At 63.5% G+C, this 27232-nt stretch overlaps 3 protein-coding genes and 1 long non-coding RNA gene across 7 annotated transcripts in view; 1 reads left to right on the top strand and 3 right to left on the bottom strand.

The window, feature by feature from the left end:
- The first annotated feature begins 244 nt into the window (after positions 1-244).
- LOC116960319 lies at positions 245-842 on the top strand. The gene is made up of 2 exons (XR_004406322.2): positions 245-334; positions 497-842. It is a non-coding gene; the product is annotated as an uncharacterized LOC116960319 (long non-coding RNA).
- MLKL (mixed lineage kinase domain like pseudokinase) lies at positions 438-6800 on the bottom strand. Its single transcript, XM_009969808.3, has 10 exons — positions 4699-6800; positions 4393-4506; positions 4115-4289; positions 3919-4016; positions 3650-3785; positions 3040-3124; positions 2483-2631; positions 2233-2282; positions 1611-1751; positions 438-519 (listed from the first exon to the last, which is right to left on the bottom strand). Exons 1-10 carry the CDS (start codon positions 5153-5155, stop codon positions 467-469), a joined length of 1458 nt encoding a protein of 485 aa, XP_009968110.3. The 5' UTR covers positions 5156-6800; the 3' UTR covers positions 438-466.
- Positions 6801-6883: 83 nt separating this feature from the next.
- Positions 6884-19398, bottom strand: FA2H (fatty acid 2-hydroxylase). The gene is made up of 7 exons (XM_042797524.1): positions 19101-19398; positions 12637-12762; positions 10977-11119; positions 10747-10853; positions 9306-9478; positions 8588-8840; positions 6884-7808 (listed from the first exon to the last, which is right to left on the bottom strand). The coding sequence occupies exons 1-7, from the start codon at positions 19359-19361 to the stop codon at positions 7729-7731; spliced, it is 1143 nt and encodes a 380-aa protein (XP_042653458.1). The 5' UTR covers positions 19362-19398; the 3' UTR covers positions 6884-7728.
- A 5955-nt stretch (positions 19399-25353) lies between these two features.
- Positions 25354-27232, bottom strand: part of WDR59 (WD repeat domain 59) — a 50588-nt gene continuing 48709 nt past the window's right edge. For all 4 annotated transcript variants that reach the window (XM_042797817.1, XM_042797818.1, XM_032987505.2 and 1 more), the window contains one exon: positions 25354-26921. In XM_042797817.1, coding sequence (XP_042653751.1) covers positions 26686-26921 — 236 coding nt within the window. In that variant the 3' untranslated portion in view covers positions 25354-26685. The remainder of the gene's footprint in view (positions 26922-27232) is intronic.

The raw sequence follows: 27232 nt of genomic DNA on the forward strand, positions 1-27232 counted from the left end.
GCGGCCGCAGGGGGCGGGGCGAGCGCCGGGGAGCGTGTTTCCATTGGAGGAGCTGACGCTGGGGTGAAAAGAGCGGGAACCCGAGCGGATTCAAACAGGGCGGGGGGGGCGGGGCGGCGCGGCGCGGCGCTATGGCGGATCCCTGAGGAGAAGATGATCGTGTGGTTCCCCTCAGGTCTCCCCGGCCGCGGAGCTTCCTGCCGGCCGCCCCTCGAGTCCCCCGGGGGTGGCGTCTCGGGGGGGTTGAGCCTGTGGCGTGTCGTCCTGAGGCGAACCCCGGTGCGGCCCCTCAGCGAGGGGAAGGTCTCCACGTACAGGAACGTGTATGGCGCAGGTCGGTCTCTGCGGGATGGGGGAGAGGGGTGAGCAGTGTGCTTTGGCCTGTGGCAGGAAGGCCCGCCGCCTTCCCCTGGCTTGCTGCCGAGGCGCCTGGCTGCTTTTCGTCACCCGACCCTGTTCCCCACAGTTAAATTCCTTGGTTTCTGCTCTTCTGCAGGTCAGACAGTGAGTCCACAATCTCTGCAAAACACAAGGATGGCATTAATCAAAACAGAATATTTGTTGTAGGGTTTTTTTGTTTTTTTTTTTTTTTTCTTCCCCCCCCTGATGAGACGATAGCTTTCCCTCACTGATAACAGCCAGGACATGGAGTCGCTCTCTCCTCAGACCAGCATGACTGGGCAGCCATTAGCTGGGGACAGGCCTGAGCACAATCCAAAGAGAAGCAGCCGGGCATATGGAGAGACGCTTGTAAACAGCCACGAGAAGTTGTCCTTCTGGCTCAGCACCACACAGGCGTGGCTGGGCATTGGGTTAGAGTAATAAAGACAAGCTGTATCCTCCGTGTGGCTTTGCCAACCTCTCTGATGATGTTTTGGGTGTCTTCACTTCAGCTGGGGCGACTCCCTGCAGCAGGGGCTGCTGAGGGAGGTACCTTTGGGAGAGGGAGGCACAGAAAGTGCAGCACACAGTATATTTTTATGTACGTTTTCCACATCTCTTGTATGGAAACTGGTGCCATAGAATGGATGGAGCAGATGAGATTGAAGGAAGAAAGCTTTCTCCACTTAGAGAGATGAACTGGGGGAAGGGTACAACCTCTGTGCCTTCAAGCACACCAGAAAAGTTCTTCTATCTTTTCCTGCTGTTTCTGTTAAATCTAATGCAGACCAATTATTTATCAGATCAGATCCAGACCGATTTAAGAGACAGTGAAATCTTCCCCGTAGCAGAGCAGTTCTCAAGATTGCAATTTACTGCTCAAAGCCCAAGACAATAAATGTTCCTGCACCATGTGGTGGCTGCTCCTCCAGCTTATGGGATCTGCAGGACCTGAGTGGGGATTAACCCCCACACCCTTGCTCCCAGTTCGGTTCTTGTCTGAGAGAAAAAGCCCACTCTTATGTTATGCCAAATGAACAGCCTGGTGATTAGTGTCATGGCATGGGTAAATGTGAACTGTATGAACCATCACAGTACAGGAAGAGAGAGGTCGAGTATGAGGGGACTCGTTAGCATATGAAGGTAGGGCAAGGAGGGATCCTGAAACTGCTGAAGCAGCTGATTGCGGGATACAAAGGGCCTGTGGAGCAGATGTCCAGGACACTTACCCTCAGCAGAAGGGCGTTGGGAAGGATCAAAGGCCCGGCACTGGTCAATGACTTTCCGCAGATCTTCAGGACAATCTTCCCCAACAGGATCCTGGTAATGGTGGTTGCAGATTTTCTCCATGATCTCCTCAGGAGTGCAGCCTAGACAACATGTGTGCAAACAGGAGTGTCAGGGTGGAGCTCTGCTGCTGCAGGAGGGTGCTGGGCAGGAAACCCAGTGCAAAGGCACGCCGAGAGCCCTCCTGCACCCTGTGGCATGGAGAAACCAGCAGAGAAGCCACCCAAACTGTGTCTGCAATGAACCCCCCAGTATTTGGCGTGACGCTGTCGGGCTCCAGTGGAGCAAGGAGATGTGTTTATGCTTCAGTGCACAGGAACATCAAATAGAGACAAAAATTACTTGCATGTTTGTGGTTTAAGTATGTTGCTGAAATGCTTTACGGAATCGGGGTCCCCGGAGAGGCTATGAAGCTGTTCTGCAGAGCCAAGCACAGCGGGCACTGCCGCTGCGACTCGCATGCCGCGGGATGCTCCAGGAAGGAGCAGGGAGCCCCCAGCACCTGACAGCAGCCACGCTGGGCTGTGTGGCTTTTGCTCAGGGGACCGAATACTCCTGTCTCACCTTCAAATGGGATTTTGGAGGTCGCGATCTCCCACAGCACGATCCCGAAGCTGGAAGGGGACAAACAAGAGGCTCAGCGTTCATCCCACCCTGTTGTCCTCCCTTCTAATAGAGGGGGCTGTTGGGCTATGCCAACTGCAAACAGCTGCTTATGTGTCTGATTAAACCTGGCCTTCTTCCATAGCTCAGCAGCTACTCTGCCAGACATCTGCCCACTGATGGGCATCTCTCCCAGGAGGGGCGGACACACCTGTATATTTCACAGGCCCTCTTGTAGGGGTAGTTGATGTCTTTCAGGTTCTCAGGGGAGACGTAAGCCAACATAGAGACTTGTTTCCAGTTCTTCTTGGCTTTCCTCTTGATGGACGACTCCGTTTCACACAGCTCAAATCCCGACAGCTGATTGAGAGAACGAGGGAGGGAAAGGGAGAAATGGTAGAAACGCAGTCTGCAGAGGCCTGTGGCGTGGCTGGGGAACTGCCCTGAGATGGAGAAAACAGAGCGAGGTGTCCTGGGCAGCAAAGGCTGGCATGTAGCCATGTGTGTGGCCTGGCACGTGGCTCCTTCTGCAAGCAAAACCACAGGTGGTAACAAGTGAATTGCCCTAGCTTCAGCTCATCCCGGGGTGGATGGCTCAGAAATGCTCTCTCTGCTGCTGATAAAACAGAGATAATGACGAACTGAGGTGTAGATGGCTCTACCCCAGGTTTTATTCTGGACCATCGTAATTCCCTTTGGTGTTGGTGGGGGGAGACATCCACAAAAACATGCAAAACTCCCAACAGCTTCTCCAAGCATGGTCCTTACCTTCACACAGTAATCCCCGGCCACCAGGAACTTGCTACTGCAGATGCAGCCGTGGAGTCGGGACTTCTCCTCCGTCTGGTGCAACCTGCAGCCGGACAGAACCAAGGGTAACCCATGATGGACCCATCCTCACCTCAGGGCTCTCTCCTGCTGCGTAGGGGATGGACTGACGTGCACCCAGAGAAACCAGCAGCTCTCTGCCTATCTTGGTGGACCACCCCGGTCAAAGCAATCTTTCCAGAAGGTGCTGAAAGAGCCACCGTGGGCCAAAAAACGAGCCTCGCAGATGAGCAGGACCCATAAGGAAACTGGCTGTGCTGTAGGATGCTCCTGAAGCTGAAACTGCCCTGTGGGGGTGGGGAAGGGGGTTTCTCCCTTCCAGGCCTTTGCAGGCCCGAAGCAAAACGTAGGGGCCAGCGACCAAGGGAGTTGGCCACCAGTGCACCCAAACCCACCGTCTACCTTTTCACCAGCCTCCCACCCCAGCGTCCCAGGGTGGTGGAAACAGTGTCTCAACAGGATACCACTGCTGATGGAGAGATCCCAGGCAGCTGAGCGTGGCCCGTGGATCCCCAGGTGGATTTACCCACCGATTGACGTGGGAGCTCACCTGTAAAGGCCTCTGGCAGCCCCCAGGGCCATCCGGATGCGGACCTCCCAGGAGAGGTGCCGCTGCTTGGTCAGCACATCCCGCAGCGTCCCGTGCTTACAGTACTCCATGACGATGGAGAAGCAGGGGCTCCCATCTGCAAGGCGAAACCTTGAGCATCCTGCCTTGTGCCACCTCCTGGGAGGGGACCACGACAAACCGCCTGCCACCAGCTAGCTCTGGGGACAGGCAGGGATGGGAAAGAGCGACATGAATGTGAGACCCTCTACCTGTCTCCTCAATGCAGATCCCGTACATGCGCAGGATGTTTGGAGACTCAAACTTCTTCAGGGTTTGAACCTCCTTCTCGAAGATGTCTCTCACCTTCCTGCAGAAAGGGACAGCGTGGTGAGACCCCTGGGACACGGCGCGGTGCCACCCCCCTGTCCCGGCTGCCCCGTGTCGCTCCCACCCAGGACAACTCACGCCGGGTCGGTGGTCAGCGGCCTCTTGAAGGTTTTGATGGCGACGGGGTACTTGAGGTACTCGCCCTCGTAGAGGTCGTAACTCTCAGTGTCCTGCAGGTGGCTGTAGAAGGTGAGGTGGTCCCGCTCGATCTCAGTGATGTCTTCTCTTTTACCAACATTGACTTTCTTCAAGCCTGCTCCCGCCGTGCACCAGGAGGGAACGAGGGGCGCGTTAGACAGGGCTTGAGGGGAAAGGACGCAGTGCACGGGGTGCCTGGAGGTGCAACGCTGACTTACACTCCATCACGTGCACGATTTTGTTCAGCTCGCTTTGCATCCAGTCTACTTTGCTCTCCATGCACTGCCTGTCGATGTAGATTTCCCCGGCTGCGTCTTGAGGCTCCTCAGTGCCTGGGGAGAGAAACGTGCAGGGGTGGGGCCGCTGGATGAACGTGCAGGACTGACGCAGTCAGTTTTTCTCATGGTTTAAATGTCCCTTTGACTCTCCTTGCCCACGGCCATCAAGCCAAAGCTGGGCAGCAGCTGGGGAGAGGTGACAACTGCTGATCTCAGGGAAAGAGGTTTTGCCAAATGCATACTTACTTGCAATCACCTGGTCCAAGAAAGCTGTGTCGTCCCTCAGGTCCTCAGCATCCTGCCTGCGACATGTCTTTGTCTGGAAAGCCTCCAGGAAAGCCTGCTTCTGCTCCGCCTGCATCAGGAGCGAGAGCCCCTGGGCAATGTCCTCCAGGCTCTCGTTCACCCAGGCGAACTCCTCGCCGGTGCTGCGGGCTCTCAGGAACTTATGGATCCAGCTTGTCTGGCTGTATTTCATCACCAGTTTCTGGGCTTCCCCCAGTGCTCGGAGCAGCTTCTTCAACAGTTCCTCTTCTTGGTGGGAGATGTGCTGTGGCGGCTGAGCCTTGAGGATCCTCACGGGCTCCAGCAGGATCTGGATGCGCTCCACGAGGCGCTGGCACTGGTGCTTACAGCACTTCACCTGCTCGAGTTGGGCGTGGATGGCCTGGGACAGGGAGAAGACCCTCTCCACGATGTCCATGTTGGCAACAAGGGGCTTGGCCGCGGAGGATGGGGGCTGGCGGCGTTTGGTGGAGATGAGCCTCGGGCACTGCTTGGAGATCAGCTGGATGCGGCTCTTCCACTCCTGCCGCCCTAAGGAACAGCTTTAACAGGGCACACCACCCTCCAACTCTCCTACAGCCCCTTCTATCTCTTTCGCTTCCTCTGCTTCGCCTGGCACCGCGGCCGCTCGTGCAGACCAGCACGGGCACGCACAGAGACATTGGTAGCAGCAGGACTGGCACATCTCGCTCCGCATTAGCAAGAGGTGTTTTGGCTTGATTTATGAAAATTAATTTGGTGTTGGCCATACCCAGAGAGCTTACACCCAGACGAGCAGGGTCAGCATCCCCCGGGCAGTGCTCGCCGGCGCCGGCCCTGCGCCACCCTGGGGTCCTGCCCACAGAGCCTACATCTTTAACCATCGAGATCCGTTTTCATTTCTAGCCAACGCCTCTCCATCTAAGAAAAGCTTTTGCACCTTCACAGCCCCAGCGTCCCCAGCTTCTCCGTATTTTCTCCTCGTAGCCCTGTACCGTCTGCTTAAAATTTTAAATCAAACTCTTTCTATGTGCTCAGCCTCCCCGCAGGGGCAGCCCCTGCTCCCCACCCGGCATCCAGGCAGCGGGGACAGAAAACTGCCCCTGTCGCAGGGAAATTAGCAGCAGCCACCCGCAGCGCTAAAAGAGGGGTGCTGGGCTCTGCCAGCTGCAAACGAGACAGAAACGCACCCAGAAACAAGCTGCAGTCACTCTCCCTTCCCCTTCAGGCTCTCTCCAGCACGGCCCCCGAGGAAGAAGCTCGCCCGCTTGCTAGGAGAAATCAGCTGGGTTGACCCGGCCCTGCTTCGCTCACCTCCGCCTCGGCTGCCTCCGCCGACTGGGGAGGCACGGCAGGCCGAGGGCGAATTTATAGGGTGCTTTCCCTGGCACTGCCCCCACGGGCAGCGGATGGGGCGTTGTGTCACCCACCGCAGCTTCCTACGTCGCCCCGGCTTCCCGTTCTCAGAAAGCCGCTCGGGGTGGTAGAGGAAGGGGCCGGGCGGGCTGGGTCCCCCTGTGCTGGAAGAAGGATTTGCCCGCTGGAAGCGCTTTGGGAAGAAGGGGATAAGGGAGGCTGTTCCCCCCTCCCTGTATTAACCCTTGCGAGCGTCCCAACCCCTTCTGCTGTGCCCCCAGCTGCAGGGAGGTTTGCCCAGGGGACCCTCGGCATCAGCTCAGCACCACATGGGGCAGCAGGACCCTCCAAAGCGCACCCGTCCCGCACGAGCGATGCCGGTCCTTTAGGACCTTCCGCTCCTCTCCCCATCCCTGCAGCCTCAGGACCCCCCAGCATCAAAGGGAGCAGGCTGGGGGCACCAGTGCTGGAAACAGCGCTTGCTCACTGCCGGGAGCCGAGGAAGCTTGGCAGGTGGCTTCGTCAGAGGGCCAGGCTGATTTTTGGGAAGCACGAGGGGACAGACGATGCCGTTGCCCAACTTCGGAGAAGTGAGCAGGCGGCTTCGGCCAGCTTCCGCTTACCGAGAGCCCCGGGGTCACACAGGTTTGCTGCGGTTCTCCCCTGAAAAAAAGCAGCTCCTGCGCCAGCGTCGACAGCACAGCTTTCGTCAGCGTGGGGAGCCGAGAAAGGCGACCACAAGGTATCGAGGGAAGGGATGCGCCGAGGGTGGGAGAGCGTGGGAACGGCCCCAAGGGATACATTTGCCAGACCCTCTTTAAAAGGCTTTATTTTTCAAAATATACAGTTTATTTACAATTGTAGTGTCTACAGTTTTATGTATAACTTTATTCCAAACCTTTAAATATCTGCAGTAAACATTAGAAAAAAAAAAAAAAAAGAAACAAAACAAAAAAACAATCACAGGATCAGCAAAAAAAAGGCATCTCGTAGCAATTCTGTTCATTGAAGTTTGAGTTTCAAGTAGCCAATGTCTACAAAAACCATGAACTTGGTAAATCTGGCAGGGAGATAGGGGCGCACGGGTTAGAAAATGGCAAAATCCAGACCCGCGGGATCCCCACGCCAAGGGCTGCAGGCTGGGAAAACCCTGGGCTGGGATCGGGCCGGGAGCAGGAGCCGGGATACGGCAGCCCCTCGGCCTGCGTTAGGTGATGGGGTTAACTGCAGCGTGTTGGATGCCCCGGGGAGGGGGCGCCCCAGGAGGGCCAGGGGCTTGGCGGGGTGGGGGGTGGGGGGGCTCCGGCAAGGTGCCAGGACGGAGGAGGGAGGGTGGCATCAGGCACTTCATCTCTCAGGCAGCAAACCTGCCCTCACATCCATAGCCTGGAGTGGGAGGGCGGCGAGGAAGGGGCAGGAGCCCCCCCCAGGGAGCCCCTCAACCTCCTCCTCCCCTTTCCCCGCATCCCCCCCCACCACCCCGCCCCGTCCCCCTTGGCAGGAGCGCAGCGCACCACGGGCCCGCTCCAGCCCGGGGCCACCACGGTGGCACAGCCCCCCTGGGAAAAAGGGGGGGGGGGAGGTTCAGGGGCCAGCCGGCCTCGCGGAGGGCTGGGGAGGGACGGGGCCGGCAGCCGGGCGCCGCACCGGGACCCCTCAGTCCTCTTTCTCGAAGGTTTCCTCGGGGATGAGCGTCCGGAAGGGGTGATCCCAGAAGCGGGTGCTGATGCCGAAGCCTGCGGGCAGGAGAGAGAGCGCTCAGCCCCCCCCCACCCCGGCGTCCCCACCCCCAGGGTGCCGTCGGGGACGGGGCGCAGCTCGTTCCACGGTAACCGAGCCGGTGCCGCCGTCGCCGAAACCGGCGGGACCGGGAGCGGCCGCCACCAGGGGCACGTGGTGGCGGGGACGGGACGTCACCCGCCTGGGTGCAAAGGTGACGACGGCCGGGAGGGAGGAGCGCCTGCGATTTGGGGAGGGAGGGAGGGAGGAAGGCAAGGTGAGGAGGAAGAGCAAAGGGAGCAGAAGGAGCTTGCCGTGCCACGCCACCAGCCCCGCGGATGATAGCTTATCTGGACGGGGCGTTTTCTCCTAGGAAACCGGGCAAAGGGCGGATTGAGCAAGTGCCGCGCTGGGGAAGGCGTGGGGCGGACCCGGGGAAGCCTGGGGCCTCACCCTGCGCCCGCCAACACCTCCCCGGCGGGAGGAGACGCTGCCCCGGGGCGGGGACACCCACATCCCGGGGTGTCGTTGGGGAGGGGGGGCTCTGCCTCCGCCCCGGCATCCCCCGGGGTGGCACTGCCGCCTTCGCCCCCGCGCCGTGCCCGCTCCCCCTCCTCAACCCAGGGGCTGAGGAACGTGCCCCCACGGGGCTGCAGCACCTCGTACGCCGCATCCCCCAGCGGCACTTGGGTTTTCCCCGGCCCAAATGCCAAAATTTTCAGGGCATCACGGGCAGGCAGACCGGGCCCCTGCTGCCCTCGTCCCCGCCGGCACGGTGCAGGGAACACGGCGCTACCTGATTTTTGGTGTTCAAAATGGTGCTTGACGTGATAAGCCTTCAGCCCGTACAGGTAGGTGCCTTTTTTCGGCGAGCCGTAGTGGAGGTAATAGTGCATCATGTCATAGACGACGTAGCCGCAGAGCCCCCCGACGAACACCGAGAGCCCCAGCACCTCGGGCAGCAGGAGCCGCAGGACGCCGTAGAAGAAGGCGATCACCAGCGAGGCCGGCACGGGAGGGAAGACCAGGCGGGAGCTGTCGAAGGGAGACTGGAAGAGGAGAAGGACGGTGGGACAGGCAGCTCCTCGCTCGCCCCACATCCCCAGCACATCCCTACCGATGCGGACACCCGCTCGGGAAAAGCCAACAACCAGAGCGGCCCCCCCAGAAACCCTCCCCAAAAGGTGGACCTGGCGGCGAGAGCGGCCCCTCGCCCACGCCGAGGTGGCCCGTGGCTTCGGCTGGCGGGTCCCCGAACTCCACGGGGACATTTCCTCCAGCGAAGCTAGAGGGAGCCCACAGCTTTTTCGGTCTTCCCCCTCGCCCATGCCGGAGCTTGCAGATTTAACTCCAGCTCCTCCGAGCCCGTCTTGCAGCCCGCGCCGGTATGAGGCAAGGGCCCCAGCTTGGGGCGAAGATGCCACAGAGTCACGTCGAACGCGCACAAACAGGCTCCGCCTGAGCAAAGGCCACCGCTCCCACGGGCGCCGGCGGAGGCGTGAGCTGCGACTCACCTTGTGATGCTGCCCATGCAGCAAGAAATGCAGGGTGATGAGATAGTAGTTACTAGCGGGTGGCTTCATGTGGAAGACAAAGCGATGGATGAGGTACTCTAGCAAGGACCACAGGAACATCCCCAGGAGGAAGATGAAGGGGAAGTAGTATTTGTGGACGGGGATGGAGTACTCTACACAACGAGACGTGCAGCGGTCAGCAGGGCAGGCGACGTGCGGGTGCTCTAATCCATCGCCATCCTCGAGCTCGGCTCTCCCCCCCATCTCACCCCAAAGCTTCCCCAGGGAGCTACCTTTCCAAGCCACATTTTCCTTCCATTCCCATCAATTTACACCCTTTATGGAAACAGTCGGCTTCTCGCTGACGCAAGGAGCCTGCGAGGGGGGGGTCCCCTGCACCCCAGATGCCAACGGCCCCTCCAGGGACAGCCCCGTCCTTACTGAGATTCGCCCACCAGAACAAAGCAGGAGGGACCATATCTGCCCAGGCAGCCCTCGTGACAGTTAAAATGTGCTGCTGGGGTTGGTGTTGTTTTTTTTTGTTTTTTTTTTTTTATTTTGGGGGTAAAAGAATAGGTTTGTTGGGCATTTTCCCCCGCAGAGCATTTTTCAGCCACCTCCTCCTTTCAGGGCTGGCTGCCAGCGCTGCGGCCACGCTAGCAGAATTCAGATCCACCCCCCCCGCTCCCAAAACCTGTTCATTTTGGGGGAAAAAAAAAAAAAAAAAAAAAAATTAAAATACCCCCCTTGGCAGCAAGGTGCCAAATGCCGCAAGAAGCAGGAGGGGTGCCGGTGCAGTGGGCGCTCCACCCCGCAGCCAGGGACAGCTGGCACCGGGTGGCACCTTGCAAAAAAAAAAAAATAAAAAATAGGGAGCCCAGAGGGGGAAAAAAAAAAAAAAAAAAAAAGTCACAACAAAGAAGTCAGCTTGCCCCGGCCACGCTTGTTATTCCCGAGGGAGCAGACAGTGGGAGATTCAAGCGCAGGCGGTTCGGGCGAACAAGCCCCGCACTGTGCGAGCCCGGCGGCACTGAGAGCCGGGTTTGTTCGCCCGCCACGCCGGCATCCAGCCGCGGCCCGGGGTGGGCGGCAGCGGGGCCGGGGGGGGGCAGCGGCAGGGCTCGGGTTTGGGGATGGAGGGAAGGGACGCAGTGGGGGGGAGCAGGCTCCGAGCCTCCACCGATCCCCCGTGGACCGAACCACGAGGAGGGGATGGAGGTGGGGGGAGCTCAGGCTTTAAAGCGGCGCAGGCGGGTTCGTGCAGGTGGCCGTGGGGACAGGGGCTGCCCCGGGCATGGGGGTCGTGGTGAGCGTGCACAGAAGGAGGGGTGGGGAAGGGATGCGGAGGTCTCCCCCATGGCCCGTTGGCTGTCCTGCCCCTGGATTCGGAGCTGGGTGGGGGGCAGCGAGCCGAGACCAAAGGTTTCGCCGTGCTCATTACCTGTGGTGAAGGAGGAGAAGAGCCTGGTGTTGCCCTGGGCGAGGGAGGTGTAGCTGACCCAGCTGAGATAAAGCACCACGGGAGCCCAGACGATGAACACCACGTACCTACGGGGTTGAGGGAGATGTCAGAGGGAGCAGGGGGTGGCGAGATGCCTGTCCCCCCCCCCCATCCCCACCCCATGGAGGCACTGGCCGGGGCACGGCGCAGACCCCCCCCCGGGGGCTCACCACGCCGTCTTGGAGAGGGACTCGAGGAAATCCGAGTGGAAGAGGCGGATGGGTCGATCCACGGGCTGGTGCACCCACTCGTCGTACTTCTCCCCCAGGTAGCCCACTTGCCACAGCAAGGGCTTCTGCCAGTCCACCAGGTCCTGGGGGAGAGGACAGCGGTTGTACCCCCACACCACCCCGGTGCTGGGGTCGGCAGCTGCGGGATTGCAGGCTGCAAACCCCTTCCTGTGCCCCACAAGCTTTTTCGCTCCAAGCAGCCCCGAGCTCCCCGCAAGCACGGGTGCGGGGCAGAGCCGGACGAGCATCAGCCCCACCGACCCACGGCCGTGGGGCTGAGCTGGCCCCCGTGCCACCGGCTACCTGCCGGCGGTTCAAGGTGAAAGCGGCCGTTCCCGGACCTGGCTCAGCGTCAGGCCCCTGATAACTGAGGCTCTTCCCCCCCCCCCCCCCCTTCCTTCCAGAAGCCGGCGAGATTAGATAGTGAGCAGCCGTGCTCCCCGCTCGCCAGCCACGCCAGCGAGCCGTGGGTAGGACACGGAGCCCGTCCCCACGGCATTGCCCCGGCCCAGGGCTTTTCTCCTCGCGGAGAGGACGAGCCGGGGCGGCCGGCGCCGTTCGAGCGTCCCGGCAGCGAGGAGCGAAGCAGAAAGGGATGGGGAGCAGGGATGCAGGGTGGGGACGCGAATGCCGGTCGCTGCTCCGGCACGGGGCCGCGTTCAAGGCGGCTGCAAGAGCAAGAAGGGACCTGTGCCGGTGCGCGTGTCTGCGCGGGATGAAAATAGAAACCCAACCGGCAGCACTGCTCAGCATCCCCAGACGCGTCTTCTGCCGGCCCGGCCCGATAAGGTGGTTTTTCTCAGTCCCACCTCTGCCCCGAGACAGAAACCGCGCTCGCCCGGCCGAGCCCCCGGGCCTGGCAGCTCTCCATCGGGGATGGAGACACCCTGCGTCAGGGAGATAGGGGAAAAGTCAGAGCAAAAAGGTCACTTTGGGATGGCAGATTTGGTTTTAAAGGCAGTCAGCAGCAAAATGTTAGGAAAGGCGTTCTCTTGCTCCGGAAAAAAAAAAAAAAAATCCTTTGGCAAGATAAAAGCACGCTCGCCGATGAGCTGGGGCTGCGCGAGGCATGGCGGTCAAATGGGGCTGTGGAAGGTAGGGCCTTATGAAAGCACCTTGGGGACAAGCCCCCGCTCCCGTGGCATCCTCAGAGGGGAGCTGGCAGGGCAAGGAGCACCCCGAACCACGGGCATTGCCCGGCCTGGGCCGGAGCATCCCTTAGTGCTTGTTATCAGTGCTCAGTCAAGAGGAAAAAATGAAAAAAAAGTCAAGCAAGCAAGCAAGCAAAAAGTAAAATAAAGCAAGCAAGGTGCAGCCTGGCAGCAGGTCCTGCTCGAAGGGCAGAGCCACTGTCAGAGAAAGCCACCCCCCCCCCACGACACTGCTGCAGGAGCCTCCCGGGGCGGCCACGCATGAGCAACAAAGCCCGAGAGATGCCATCTGCTCCGGGAGAAAGGGTGGGAGCAGCCAGGTTGGCTCCCTCCCGGCATCCCTCCCATCCCGGGGGGTCAGCGGAAAGCCGGCGCTCAGGTGGGGAAGAGACCTCATCTCCCCCGGGAGCACTCGGGCAAACCCCACCGGAGGCAGCCCCGGCTCTCACCGTCTCCACGTCCACTGTTTTACAGCGGGGATCCATCCGCTTGGGGCTCTGGGCTGCAGCATCCACCACCTTCTCATCCACCACCTTCTCATCCACCACCTTCTCATCCACCGGCTCGGGGAGGCTCTAGAAAGAGAAGGAAAACTCAGTGAAGCACTGGTGGTGGATGTGGTTGGGGACGGTGGTGGCTGTGCCACCCAGGGGCACGAGCAGAGCAAGCTCGCGCCTGCCTGCTAAATAAATAAGGGAAAAAAATCTGATGAATTTAAGCCAGCCAGTTCCTGCAGAGCAGGTTCCTGAGGGATGCGGCCGCTGCCCTTCGAACCGTGCACCGAGCATCGCGCGCTCGCGTCTTTTTGGAAACATCCCCCCCCCAGCCTGCTTTTGGCCAGTGCTCCCCAACCTGAGCCGGGGGCATCACTGGGTTAGTGCTCCCAGCGCCGACACCAGTGGGGCTTCCTCCTCCCCACCCCGCTGCTCTCCAGCAAAAGCCCAGCTCGGCGTTTTGGTCCCCGAGGAAACTGGGCTGCCAGCGCTGGGGAGCCTGGCACGGCCGGTGCCACCGTCCTGGCTCTGGGCAAAAAAAAAAAAAAAACAAAAACGCAGCGTTCGCCCCGGGGGAAAAAAAAGCCAAAGTGCCCTTTGCAGGGCAGCGCCGGGCTGGGCACCTTCGCCACAGGCCACGCAAGGTGGGGTGGGGGGTGGTTTTGGCTGGCGAGGGCACGCCGAGACCCGGGGGGACGTGCCGGTGCGGCAGGATGAAGCCCGGGCTGCGGTCCCGCCGCCAGGGCTGGCTGAGAAACAGGAGAAACCTGCCCCGTCTGATGCACTGGAAGCCGACGCGTCGCCGGCTGCCAGCACCGGCCTCCTGCCCGTGGCCCTGCCAGCTCCGGCGCCGGCCCTGCCGCCCGTGGCGGGGCTTGGCGAGGCCGCAGCGTGTCCGTGCAAACCCCGAGCCGGCCGTGCCCCCCGACGGCTCCGCGGGCAGGACGTGCCGAACATGCCTTTTCTCCCGCTTTGTCACCTTGAGTTACCCATTAACCCGGCGGCGGCAGCAGGGCCCGGCAGCCCCGGCACAGCAATGCCCGCCGGCGTTCCCGACCGCGCCGCTTTGCAGCGAGCAAAGGTTTTTCTCCCGGCAGCCCCGGCACGAGCGGGGGCTCCTCCAGGGATGCTCTTCCCGCTGCTCCGAGGGGGATGCCAGGGCGTCGCGGCCCCGGTGGGAACAACCACTCCGCACCCCGACAGCCGCGGGAGGAGCTGGGATGCGGGAGGACCAGCGTCACCTCGCCGGGGTGGACAGGACTTTACTCCGTGTCGTGCTGGTGACGCCGAGGCAGGGCCCGGGCGCTGTTTGCTGGCAGCAGGCACTCCTTGCCCGCCGGGCTCCCACCCCTTTCCCCGGGCTAGCTGGATTTCAAGCCTCATCCCACTAGAAGGGGAGCTGCGCTGCCCAGCCCGAGGCAGCCCCTCGCCCCAGGGCAGCGGGCAGGGCAGGACGGGGAGGGGGGATATTTCCAGCTGGGCTGGACTTGAGCAGCCATCGGCTTCACCGCAGGCAGGGAGCCGGCGCCAGCTGGTGCTGTGGGCCACACGCCTCCCTCCGCGAGCATCCCCACCGCTATTTTCGGCTTTGCACGCTCAGTCCTTCAGCCAGCCAGCCCGAAACCCTGGGGGAGGTGGGATGCCTTGAAATCCAGACGAGGACGGGCAAGGTATGATTTTGCCTCCTCCCCACGGCTGCTTTCGGAGAAGACTTGGCTTTAAGAGAGGCAGAGACACGGCTTCTCCACCCGCTCCGAGAAACGAGCCCGTGCTCTCCACCTCACTGCTTGCACCTCAGCCTGGCCAGCGGCAGGAAGGATGCTTAAGAAAGCCGGGCTGACGCAACACCCCGGCACCTCTCCTCCCCTTTCCGAAATGTCCACGTGCCCCCAGCTCCTCTGCCCACCCCAGCATCACGTCGTGGCCAGAGGCTTCCCCATCCTCCCAGCTCGAGGAGGCGGGCGGGGGGCTGGGACCCCACCTCACCCGGCAGCACCCAGGCTGGGTGTCACCGGTGAGATGCCACCACCCTGCGTGCTACGGCAGCTCCCTTCCAGCGCCCAGCCTCCCCTGAGTCACCTCCTCCTCCTCTTCCTCGGCCGAGGAGCAGGAGGAAGGCTCTCCTCTTGTTCACCCCGGGGCTGGCACCAAAAGGACCGGCAGCCGTGGCGCAACTGGGGTGCGAGCCATGCCTGCGTGCCCCGGCTCGCTCCTGCCTGTCCCGAGCACGCAGGAGGCCCACGGGGACTGAGCCCCAGTGGCACCCAGACCGGTGCCGGGGCTTCCACCCGTCCTCCTCCTCCTCCTCCTCCTCATAAAAGCTGGGTTTGAAGGAGGCTGAAGGGGTCTTTGCGAGCGCCAGGCTCTGCCTGGGTGATGCCGATGCATCCGAGTCCTCCCCAGGCAAACAGGTCCTGCCGGGGAAGACGCGCAAGAGGCCTGATGTAACGAAGGGAAAGTTAACACCAACAAAGCGCCGCCTTCCTGCACCGCCGCCCCGGCAAGGTGCCGGCTCTCCTGCCGGGTGGCAACGGGGCCAAACCAAACGCCCCGGGGCGCGGCGCGGTGACCCGGCATCGCCCCCCCCCCCCCCCCCCAGCATCCCACCGCCCCGCGCGGGTCAGGCGGGGAGCTCGGCGCCGGCTGGGGAGCACCGGCTACGCCATCGCGGCGCTGCCCGCGTCAGGGCTCACGGCGTTCAAAGGAAAACCCAAATCCAGCCGCGATGCGAGCAGGTACGGGCGGGAGGGATGGCCCAGCGCGGGGTCCGGCGTGCCGCAGGCAGCAGGAGGAGCTGGAAACCTTCCCCTGGCCCAAGCAGGGCGATGCTGCCCGGACGCGGGTTTTTCCTCCCGCGCCCGTTTCCCCAGCGAGTCAAACCCTGCCGGAGCCCTGCCGTGCCTCCCGGCGCCTTCCCCGAGCTCCTCAACGGCTGGATTTGCCGATGTCCGCCGGGGGCCAGGCTCAGGCACGCAGCAGGAGGACACCCCGCGAGGCACGGGGAGCCCAAGCGAGGTCCCCACCCCGCGGCGGCACGGTCCCAGCATCGCCACCCCGACAGCACCGCGGTCCCCGGGCAGCGGCTGGCACAGCCCCCCGAGGCTGCGCCCCGGCCTGTGGAACACTGGGTGCAGCAGCGCTGTTCAAAGGGGGTCGGAATTTAACTTGTTTTAATGATAATAATAATTAAAACAAACAAACAAAAAAAAGCGCCGCTTCTTGTGACGCTCCCGAAGGAATGTGCGAGCGCCTATGTCCAAGCGAGCTCGGGCCGGGACGGGGAGCCAGGGCAGGCCTGACATGCGGCGATGTGGGCGAGGGGAAGGGGAGGACACCAACCCCGAGAGGGACGGAGGATTTACCGTGACTCACCGCCACGTCACGTACCCCAAAGAGGCTGTGATGAAAGTCTCTCATTGCTTAAATTGGAGGGGTAATTAGATGATCCAGTCTCCCCTCTAGCAAGGCTGTTAAAATCCACTGTCTAATTTGGGTAATTATTGCTTCTCGCTTTGATCTCCCCTATACGTTCTGTTTGCATAGATAAAAAGTTTGGGGGTTAATTTGTCCTTTGCCAAACTGGGCTGGGTGACGCAGAAGAGGGATCTGCGGCCGGAGGATGGAGCCGAGCTCCCACAAGCCGCAGGAAGGGGCGCGGAGAGGCACGCCGGCGCGATGAAGGCCGGCTCTCATCTCGCTTTTCATCCCTCCTGCATTAACAGTTGTTTTTTTTTTTTTTTTCTCCCCCCTTTCCCAAACCCCTCGAAGTCCCTGGGTGTAAGCAGGGGGATGGTGGATGCCTGGGGAACCTCGGCACGGGGAGGGTGCAGCCCTGGGATCCCCAACGGGCGAGGAGAGGCACCGGCAAAGCCGGGGGGGGTCCGGAGCCGGACCAGAGCCACCCAACACCTCCTGCAAAGAGCTGCTTGGGGTACCCCTGCCCAAAAGCAGCCGAGGTCAAGAACCCAAGCACCACCAAGGGCGTCGGCTCCCCGCCATCTCCTTGCAAAGGGGATTTTTGGGGGGTGGCAACTCCGGCAGAGCAGCTCACACGTCGGGCGCACGCCGGACGCGGCGCGGCAGGCAGCTTTTTTCCCTCCCCCCCCCCACGTTACAACCCGGGACGGTTTATCTGGTGCCAGGTAGCGTCTGATCCCGCTGCGCCCCGGCGTTATCACGCCGTGTATTTGCACTGGGACGGTGGCAATTCCCCTTGGTGCGGGCTGCGGGCACGAGAACTCGTTTGTCTGGTACCTTCCTTTGCCCCAACCCGTCAGGCTCGTCGTGCCGGCGAGGAGGCGGTGGCAACGAGTGTCCCAACAGAGGAGGTGCCATCGCCGGGATCCGGGGGAAACGAGCAGGCACCGCACCGAGGCCGAACAAAGCCCCGTCTGTGGCACTGCCGCCGATCGGGGCCGAGGCTGTGCCACGGGGGGGGGGGGGGGAGAACCAGCAAGAGCAAACAACCAGCGCGGAGGGACCGACCGGTCACCGACCTTGCTGGGATGTCTGGAGGGGAAAGCGGCCGCCGGGCTGGCAAAGGGGCCGGGGTTGGCCCCCGCTGCTCGGGCGTCCTGCCCGCGGCGTGCCGGTGGGGGCCGGCAATCGGGGCACTGGAACTTCTGGAAGCTCCCCGGGGCACTTTCCCTTCCGCCCGGGCAGCGGCCGAGCGTGGGGCTGGTGTGACGGGGACGGCGCTGAGTCACGGCCACCCCACGCCCGGATAGTTTGGGAGGTGGCCGGGCTCCTCTCCCCGGCGGCAGCCGATCGTCACCGGGAAGCCCCGATTGCCCGGCCCCATCGCCCACCCCGTGCCCCATGGCCCCGCTAAAACCGACACCGATCTGCGTGTCCCCATCTCCGACACCCCTCCGAAGGCACCAACACCTCCACGTCACGCTGGCTCACCTCCTGGGACCCCACGTGCCTTGTTATCTTCTGTGCCTCAGGCCCCACAGACCCCAGCCCCACAGACTCTGACAGCCCCACCGACCTCCCCCATGTGCCCAGGGCCCCACAGGCACCATCCCCGCAGGACCGAGGGAACCTCAAACACCCCCACCCACCCCTCACGCCCCGGCCCCGGCACAGCCCGGACCCTGAGCGTCCCGTGCAGCTCAGACCCTACACACACCACGTCCCGTACAGCTCACACCCGGACCTGGGTGCTCTATATGCTACATTCACCCCAAAGATTCCAGTGCCCCATACACCCCAGACCCTATACAGCCTCTGTGTGCTCTGTATGGCTCAGACCCTGAGCAGCCCAGACCCAGGGTGCCCTATAGACCCTATATGGCTCAGACCCTGTATGGCTCAGACCCACGTTGCCCTATAGACCCCGTATGGCTCAGACACAGGGTATCCTATAGACCCTGCGCAGCTCCGATCCAGAGCGCCCTGTAGACCCTGTGTGGCTCAGATCCGCCACAGCCCAGACCCAGGGTGCCCTACAGACCCTGTATAGCTCAACCCCAGTATGGCTCAGACCTGGGCTGCCCTATAGACCCTGTATGGCTCAGACCCCGAGCAGCTCAACCCCTGTATGGCTCAGGTCCGGTGCGCCCTATAGACCCTGTGTGGCTCACATCCCATGCAGCCTAGACCCAGGGTGCCCTATAGACCCTGTAAGGCTCAACCCCAGTATGGCTCAGACCCAGGGTGCCCTATAGACCTGGTGTGGCTTAGATCCTCCACAGCTGAGACCCGGGGTGCCCTATAGACCTTGTACAGCTCAGCTCCAGTATGGCTCAGACCCGGGGTGCCCTATAGACCCTGCGTGGCTCAGATCCCACGCAGCCCAGACCCGGGGTGCCCTACAGACCTCGCACAGCGCAGACGCCCCGCACCCTGGACTTGAGGTGGTTCTACAGACCCCGCGCAGCCCGGACCCGGGGGGGACCACCCTAAAGACTCCGGACCCCCGGGGGGGGCCACCCTAAGGACTCCGGACCCCCGAGGGGGCCACCCTGAAGACTCCGGACCCCCGGGGGGGCCACCCTGAAGACTCCGGACCCCCGGGGGGGCCACCCTAAGGACTCCGGACCCCCGAGGGGGCCACCCTGAAGACTCCGGACCCCCGGGGGGGCCACCCTGAAGACTCCGGACCCCCGGGGGGGGCCACCCTAAGGACTCCGGACCCCCGGGGGGGCCACCCTAAGGACTCCGGACCCCCGGGGGGGCCACCCTAAGGACTCCGGACCCCTGGGGGGGGCCACCCTAAAGACTCCGGACCCCCGAGGGGGCCACCCTGAAGACTCCGGACCCCCGGGGGGACCACCCTAAAGACTCCGGACCCCCGGGGGGACCACCCTAAAGACTCCGGACCCCCGGGGGGACCACCCTAAGGACTCCGGACCCCCGGGGGGGCCACCCCAGGGACCCCTCCACCGGGAGAGGAGAGGGGAGGGGCGCGGTACCTGCTCGTCGCCGGGCTCCATCTCCCCCACGTAGTACTGCTCCAGCCAGCGGCGGGCGTTGGCGGAGTGCCGGTGGGGCGGCCCGTCGAGCGCGGCGCTCACGTCGGTGCCGGCCCGGCGGCGGAGGAGCTGCTCGCCGCCCGGGTGCAGCCGGACGAAGCCGCTGAGGTCGTAGAGGCGGCGGCGGCACCGCACCAGGCAGGCGCCCCGCTCGCAGCGCGCCCGCACCTCGGCGGCGCTGAAGGAGCGCGGCGCCGCCATGGCCCCGCCGCGCCGCGCTCTGCCCGCACCTGCTCATCTGCATACATGCATATGCGGGGCGCGCGCGGGCCACGCCCACCCACCCCCCGAGGCCACGCCTCCCCACCGCCACCCGTGGGGGTGAGGCGGGAGGGGTGGGGGGCGGAGCCACCCCACCCCACCCCACCCCACCCCCCCCCTCGCGGCAGGTGCGCCGCTCCGGGGAATGGGGGGGGGGGGGGGATTGGGTGTCCCAGGGGAGGGAATGGGGGCACTGGGAGGGGGGGAATGGGGGGTCTGGGGAATCCCGTGGGGGCACCCCGGAGTGTGTGTGTGGGGGGAATGGGGGGGGGGGACTGGGTGTCCCAGCGGGGGAATAGGGGGACTAGGAGGGGGGGAATGGGGGGTCTGAGGAATCCCGCGGGGGCACCGCGTGGTGGTGGTGGGGGGAATGGGGGGGGATTGGGTGTCCCGGGTGGGAATAGGGGGACGAGGATGTGGGGAATTCCCACGAGAGCACCCCGGAGTGTGTGTGTGGGGGGGAATGGGGGGGGGGAATGCGGGGGGGGATTGGGTGTCCCGGGGGGGGAATAGGGGGACTAGGAGGGGGGGAATGGGGGGTCTGGGGATTCCCACGGGGGCACCCCGGAGTGTGTGTGTGGGGGGAATGGGGGGGGGATTGGGTGTCCCGGGTGGGAATAGGGGGACGAGGAGGTGGGGAATGGGGGGTCTGGGGATTCCCACGAGAGCACCCCGGAGTGTGGGGGGGGGGGAATGGGGGGGGAGAATGCGGGGGGGGGATTGGGTGTCCCAGGGGGGGAATAGGGGGACTAGGAGGGGGGGAATGGGGGGTCTGGGGAATCCCGCGGGGGCACCGCGTGGTGGTGGTGGGGGGAATGGGAGGGGGGGGATTGGGTGTCCCAGGGGGGAATGGGGGCACTGGGAGGGGGGGAATGGGGGGTCTGGGGAATCCCGTGGGGGCACCCCGGAGTGTGTGTGTGGGGGGAATGGGGGGGGGGGACTGGGTGTCCCAGCGGGGGAATAGGGGGACTAGGAGGGGGGGAATGGGGGGTCTGAGGAATCCCGCGGGGGCACCGCGTGGTGGTGTGGGGGGGAATGGGAGGGGGGGGATTGAGTGTCCCAGGGAGGGGAATGGGGGCACTGGGAGGGGGGGGAATGGGGGGTCTGGGGAGTCCCCAGTGGGTTATGGGGGGGAAACCCGGTGGGGGGGGGCAATGGAGGGTCTGGGGAATCACGGATAGGTTATGGGAGTCAGCCTGGGTTGGGGGGGGGTGGGAATTCGGTGTCCCAGGGGGGGAATGGGGGCACTGGGGGGTGGGGGGGAGGAATGGGGGGTCGGGGGAATCCCGGGTGGGTTCTGTGGGGGCACCCCGGGGTGGGGCGAGGGGGAATGGGGAGTCCGGGCAATCCCACGGGGGCACCCCGGGGTGTGCGGGGGGGGGGGGGGGATGGCGGGGGGGGATTGGGTGTCCCAAGGTGGGGAGTAGGGGCAGTGGGAGGGGGGGAATGGGGGTTCTGGGGAAATCCAGGATGGATTATGGGGGGGCACCCCGGGGTGGGGTGGGGGAAATGCAGGCACTTGGGGGGGAGGAATGGAGGGGGGTCTGGGGAATCCCGTGTGGTTTATGGGGGGGCAACGCAGGGGAAGGGGGGAGGAGAAGGGGATTAGGTGGGCATCTCTGTGGGGGAATGGGGGGGGGGACATCCTGGGGGAAGGGGGGCAACTGTGGAGGTGTGAGGGCACCCCAGAAGGATAGTTGGGGGTCACAGGGCAACCCCAGGGTGTTATGGGGGGTATGGGGCACCCCTGGGGGTCCCACCCTTCCTGGAGTGCCCCCCCCCCCCCCAGCTCTGTGGTGCCCAAGGCAGAGGGAATCCCAGTCCCTGCTTGGAAGCCCCCCCAGGAGAGCGGGGGGGTCCCTCCCGGGGCCACCCCAACTCCAGCGTTCCCTGTCGCGAGGCGCCGTGTCCCCCCGGCTGTTTGCAGATTTATTTCAATATTTAATTAAATTCCACACATGCAATTAGCACCGCAGCCGGGGGGTGGAAGGGGGGGGGGGGGGGGGGGGGCCGGGGCTGAGCAGCCCCAAACACCCCCCCAAGGAATATCAGACACCCACAGACGAATAAAACACAAAGAATGACAAGAAAGGAGTTTTTCTCCCCGTTTTGGGGAAAGCCTTCCCTCCAAGCAGCCGCTGGGATTTGGAGGGGGGGGGGCAGCTGCTTTGGGGTGACACCCTTGACCACAGGGGTTGGCCCACGTGCCGGCAATTTTTGGTGTCGCTGGCCGTGCCGGGCTGCAGCCGGTGATTAAGGTGGGGTTTGCCAGCTCAGGAATGGGGAGCACCCCCCCACCCCCCCCAGCCCTGCCCCGGCCCCCCGGCTTTGGGGCGCTGCGGGGTGCCGGCGGGCCCGAAGCGAGGTCTTTAATCCCGACGGATGCCAAACCCGCCATGGAGGCCGGCGTCGGCTTCGCCTCCCTGCCGCCAGCTCTGGGGAAAAAGTCCTTTTTTGGGGGGGGTTTGGGGGAGGGGGGGGTAATTTTCCACCTCGCTAGGAGCAGCAGGGTTTTGGGGGGGGGGGGGGGCCGGAATGTCCCCAGCCAGGGCTGCCACGGTGCGTCCTTGGCGCATCAGCAGAGGGGTCCTGCGGAGAGGTTTTTGGGATCAGAAACATCCTTTGGGGGCCAGGTGGGGGGGCTGGGAGCCCCCACAGGAGGTGCTGGGGGTGGGACACCCCGCTCCCTGACACCCTCCGCGGCCGGGGCCGGTGGGTGAGCTCAGCCCCGGCGTAGCAGGGCGGCTCCCGGGAGGGGGTGAAGGATATTTTATTTTTTTGGGGCGAGCGTGGGGGCGAGGTGAGGGCGGAGGCGGATCCGGACAAGCCGGGGCACTCAGCCGGAGGCCGCTGCGCCCACGTCCCAAACCGGGTGGGCACCCCAACCCCCCAGCACGCCCGGGGTGGGCGCAAGGGCCGTCACCCCACCGCGGGGGTGCTGGGGGAGGAAGAGGGGACCCCAAGCCGTGACCCCACCGGGCTGTCCCCGCCAGCGGCGAGGGCGCAGGACGTTTTTCGGGGCCCACCCTGCGGCGGTGCGGGGACCAGCAGCCCCCCAGTGCTTCCCAGTCCGTCCCAGCCTCTCCCCACAGCCGCAGGGGCCGGCGAAACTGGGGAAAGGTATTTCCTTCCCTTCCCTTCCCACCCACGCCCCAACCCGCACTCGCAGGCAGGGAGGGTGAGGGAGGGCAGGTCAGGCACCACGGGGATGGCCCGGGAGCTGGGGGGGGACGCACCGCACACCCCGGTTTTGGGGCGTCCAGGTCCCTTGGGTCCCCCCGGCCGCAAAGGGCCACGCCGGGTGCTCGCTCGTGGCCCCGGCTCGTGGCGGGGAGGGGTCCAAGCCTTCCCCAGCCCTGGGTTCCCCAGCATGGGTCTCTGTGTGTGTGGGGGGGGTGTCACTGTCCCCAGCCCCGCCGCGGCAGGGCTCGGGGACATCAGGGAGCCCGTTGTGAGCTGCCCCCCCCCGCCCGCCCCCGTTACAGGGTGCTGATGGCCCCCGGGCTCTGTTGCGGGGTCTCTGTCCCTCGCCCGGGGGGGGGGGCGCCAGGGTGGGCGAGCCCCAACCCGCAGCTCTGCAGTGAGGGCAGGGGAGCAGGGATGCACCGAGCGCTGGTGGCACTGGGAGAAGGGACACCGCCGTCACAGCACCAAAGTGGCTTTGCCAATGGCCACTCGTCCCCACCACTGCCCCTGTCCCTGTCCCCACGCCTTGCCGGCCCTCGGGGTGGGCGGCGTGGGGTGGGGGGGGAGTGGAGCCGGCTGATGATCAGCCTGGCCGAAAGGAGAGCAGCCGAGTGGTTTTGGCTCATCAGTTCCTGAACTGGTTTACCCACCAGACAGACAGACGGACTGACGCTGGGGCCGGCGCGCGAGGGAGACGGCAGGAATGTGCCGCAGGGCTCGGGGCAGGATCGGGCCCTGCAGCGCTGGCCCAGGCTGGCGCTGGGCTAATGGGGCTGCGGGTGCGGAGGAGGAGGGGGCCAACCCGGACACGGCGAGGAGCAGGGAAAGGCTTTTCCTTGGCACCTTTCTTCTCCGATATCGCCGTTTCTGGCATCTCCGCCAAATTCTGATCGTCAGGGATTATTCCTTCTCTGCGTACGGGGAGCCTCGGCGGGGACGGGGAGGGCACCCCACGCTCGTTGCACCCCCTGCTACCTCCGCGGAGCACTGAAAGGGTTTGAAAAGCTGAGGGTGACCTTGAGGGCACGGGGGTGGGAGCTTGCTTTTCCAGCCCTTCCTTGGGGAAGCCAGCGCAGATGTGCTGGGGGGGTCCTGGGGGGTGCACTCCGCAGGCAGCCGAGGGATGTCTTGCCCAAGCAGCTACTGGGGGTCAGCCCAAAGGTGTGTGTCCCCCCCCTCAAGCTCCTGGCCTCCTGTGGGGCCACGGCCAGCACCGATGGGCAGGGAAGGGTGCACAAACAGGCACGGGGCGCAGCGGCAGCTCCACAGAGCGCTGCTCGGGGAGGGGGGGGGACACACAGGCAGGGACGGGGGTCTCCGGCCGGCGGCGGTGGCCTGGGATGGAGCTTTCTTCCCTGGAAGTGCCCGGTCATTCCTAGAGCCCCGGCAAACTCGTGGCACCGGTGATGTCCCGAGGGAAGCGGGTTTCACACCCTCCCCACGCAGCGTGCGAAGAGCTCACTCCTGCCTCGGGCTCAGCAGCCAGTTTAACTCAAATGCCCCCCCCACCCCGCTCCGGTTCCTGCACCAGCAGGAACCAGGACAGGGTCACCCCCCTCCCCAGCACCCAGGACCCCCCGGCGCTCTCCTTCCGCTGGATGATTATTTGATTTGCCCGCGGCGGTGGCCCCAGAGCTGGCCCCGCTCCCCGAGCGCTGCCTGCTGCCTCTCCCACTCACGTCCCCTTCTCCCGAAGCCTGGAAATTCAGAGTGAGGTTTGGCCAGATCTGGGAACTTTCTGCACGTTACCAAGTCATTCCAAAGAGCAGGTGGGTAAGAGGACAAGCAGCTGGGGGGGCAAAGCAGATGGAGGGGCTGGCGGGGGTCACCACTGCAGCAGCACGCCTCATTTCTGGACATTTATTCCAGCGAGGGGCCGCCGAGCACAGCGATGACAACGCGGTTCTCTTCTCCCCGGGGGGTTCCGGGCAGGGGAGAATAAGCCAGTCCTGTTTCCTTGCAAGAGTCACTTCTGCGTTGAGCAAGACCGCTCCCAAAGCAACCACCACACATGCTGCTGGGCGTGAGACAAAACGCCTGCAGCGTCCGGGAAGAAATTCCACCTACCTGTGCAGGGTTGCACAAACAGCCGCGGCAAGAGGCGGTGCTTTTCCGCCTTCCTCCGAAGCACCGGCCGCCCTCCGCCTCGGAGGTATTCAGATACTATGGAGATAGAGCATAATGAACTGTAATAACACACGTAAATACCACAATCTGTCAGCCCGTCACCTTTAAATAACAAGGCTCCTTTCCCTGACAGCCTACACGCACGCTGGAGCCTGGAAATGAAAATACTTCCGAGGCGAACGGCTGTCACGTAGGAAGGCGCCGGGCAGGACCCCAGCGCGCCCGCCCCGGGGTGCAGACGCTGCCCGGGGCCTCCCCAAACTGCAGGATGTGGGGTTTGGTTCGCCGGCAGCTCGGACACCGCCCGGCTTCGTTTTCGCAAGAGGCACGTCACGAGCCGGGGAGGTGGTGGGGGGGGGGCAGTTCCCAGGCTGGGGTGGCATCGCGGTGCCACGCGCCGTCACGCCGTCCCCGCCGCTGAGAGAGCCAGGGGTGGGGGTCCCAGCGGGTCTCTGCCACCACTGGGCACAGGAGCGGGCCCCCCGCTTTGGGGGTGCAGGACTGTGGGGTGCAGCGCTGATCGCTGTGCGGGGAGGAAGAGCTGCTGGGGGAGGTGGTGGTGGTGGTGGGGGGTGTTCCCCACCACGGAGGGAGAACGAGCACAGCGAGACCGAAAACAGCACTTAAAAAAATAATTTTAATGTTTCAGGTACACCATCTGGTTTATTCCACGGCGGATCACACAGCCTGAGTTAGCACAGAGGTTGGGAGTGGGGAGGGCTCATCCCTGACCACACTTTTGCCCAAATCCAAACCTCGGGCTGACGCGGCTCCGTCTCCAACCAAAGCTCCACAGGGAGAAAAGGCACAAACCTTTTGCCTCCGTGAATCCCACCACCTTTACAAAAAAAAAACCCAACAACCCCAAACCCCACCAACCCCTTTTCCCCTTGAAACTGCTGTCTCTCTGGCTCGGGAGCCTCATCACTCAAGCACACTGGCAGCAAACCTCAAATTATTCATGATAATTCTCCATAGGGCCTGGAGAAAACAGCCGAAGGGAGTTGCACAGAGCAAACGTCCTCCTTGTGTTTTCCCAGTAAGGAAGCCAAGGCTTTCTGAAACACCCTCAGGTGCCACCATCCACGGAAACACGGGGTGGATTCCAAACTCAAACGGCAGATGCCTTTCCCGGTCACCAGGACGTGTCACTGACAAGGCAGGGACAGGCAAATTAAAGTGCATTATAGCACCCGGGCAGAGCAGGAGGTGGAGACACCTTTGGCGGAACGGTACTGAAACTGCTGGAAAAAAGCAACTCATCCTGGTGACCCTGGGTGCCCGGCTGGGCTTTGCTGTACTGACCAGCGGGTAGGAAGCAACCCTAAAAAAAAAAAATGTAGTTTCATCCTTTTGCTTTGTGGGGTAATCTAAACAACGTAAACAGCCGTTCAAAACAAGGACCCCGGTGCTTCCAAAAGTAACTCTGAGCACAGTCCCATGGAGCACTTGCTCTTCGAGCCCAGTTCACAGTTCCCCTTTAGAGCTCACAGTTGCTTGCAAATTAGTTCTGCTTTAACGGCGCAAAGACAACTATTTTGTTCACTTTGAGCCCCTGGAAGGAGGCACCTGGAAAGACACTACGCAGCCGGAGCGGGTTTGGCTCTGCCAGGCTGAACCCTTTCCAAAGGAGCTTTTTAACGCCACCTCGTCCCAACGGAGACCGGCCAATATTCACACCCCTCTTCTGCAGGAGAGAGCAATTTTTCTGCTCCGGCATCCATCGCCAGCAATGGACACAGGGCGTTTGGTCAAATCACTGTGAAAGCAACCTGGGAAGCGTGGGAGTACTGGAAGCACTTGTAAACCTCGCTGCAGCGCACCGCCAGGCCATCCTGCTTCGGCTCCCCGTGGCACCTCCTCCAGCCACCGCGGAGCAGAGCTGATTCAACGTGGCTTGGGAATTCGGGATTAAATCCGGTTCAGCGGGGGGCCCCGCTGCCAGGACCGCTCAGAAGGTGCTCTCGAGCAGGCAGTGGCACCCACAGCCCGTGGGACACACCTCCTGGGTGCGAAACCACTCCATCATATGGCTGGTGTGGCCTCCGTGTCCGCACGTCAGGCAGAAATTGGAGGAGCCCCGCACTGCCACGTGGCAGATGGCACACTGGAAGGTGAAGCCCTTGCAGATGGCACACTGGGTGCCGCGCACCTCGCTGCGGCAGTGGCTGCAGTACACGCCGAACTCTGGCCGGGGGAAAGAAACGGAGAGCGAGACAATTAGCGCCGGCAGAACCGTGGACAGGGGAGCCCTGCACACAGCCCCCCCCCCCCCCGCCGTGTGACGGGCGAGTCCCCCCGAACCCCCTGCCCGAGAGATCCGCCTCAGCGGGTGGGAAATCTTGGCGAGGTCTCAGCTTGATCTCCAAAGGAGAGAAACGGGCGATCGGCAGGCAGGGGCAGGGCCTGGCCCGCCGATCCCCGGCGGTTGAACGGCTGGTCCGCCCGGCGCGCGCGTCGCACTTCTCGCTGCGGAGGGGGCAGCTGCCCGCCGGCCC

Source organism: Tyto alba, unplaced genomic scaffold (assembly GCF_018691265.1).
Source record: "Tyto alba isolate M040663 unplaced genomic scaffold, T.alba_DEE_v4.0 Super-Scaffold_26, whole genome shotgun sequence".
In the NCBI taxonomy this organism is placed as follows: domain Eukaryota; kingdom Metazoa; phylum Chordata; class Aves; order Strigiformes; family Tytonidae; genus Tyto; species Tyto alba.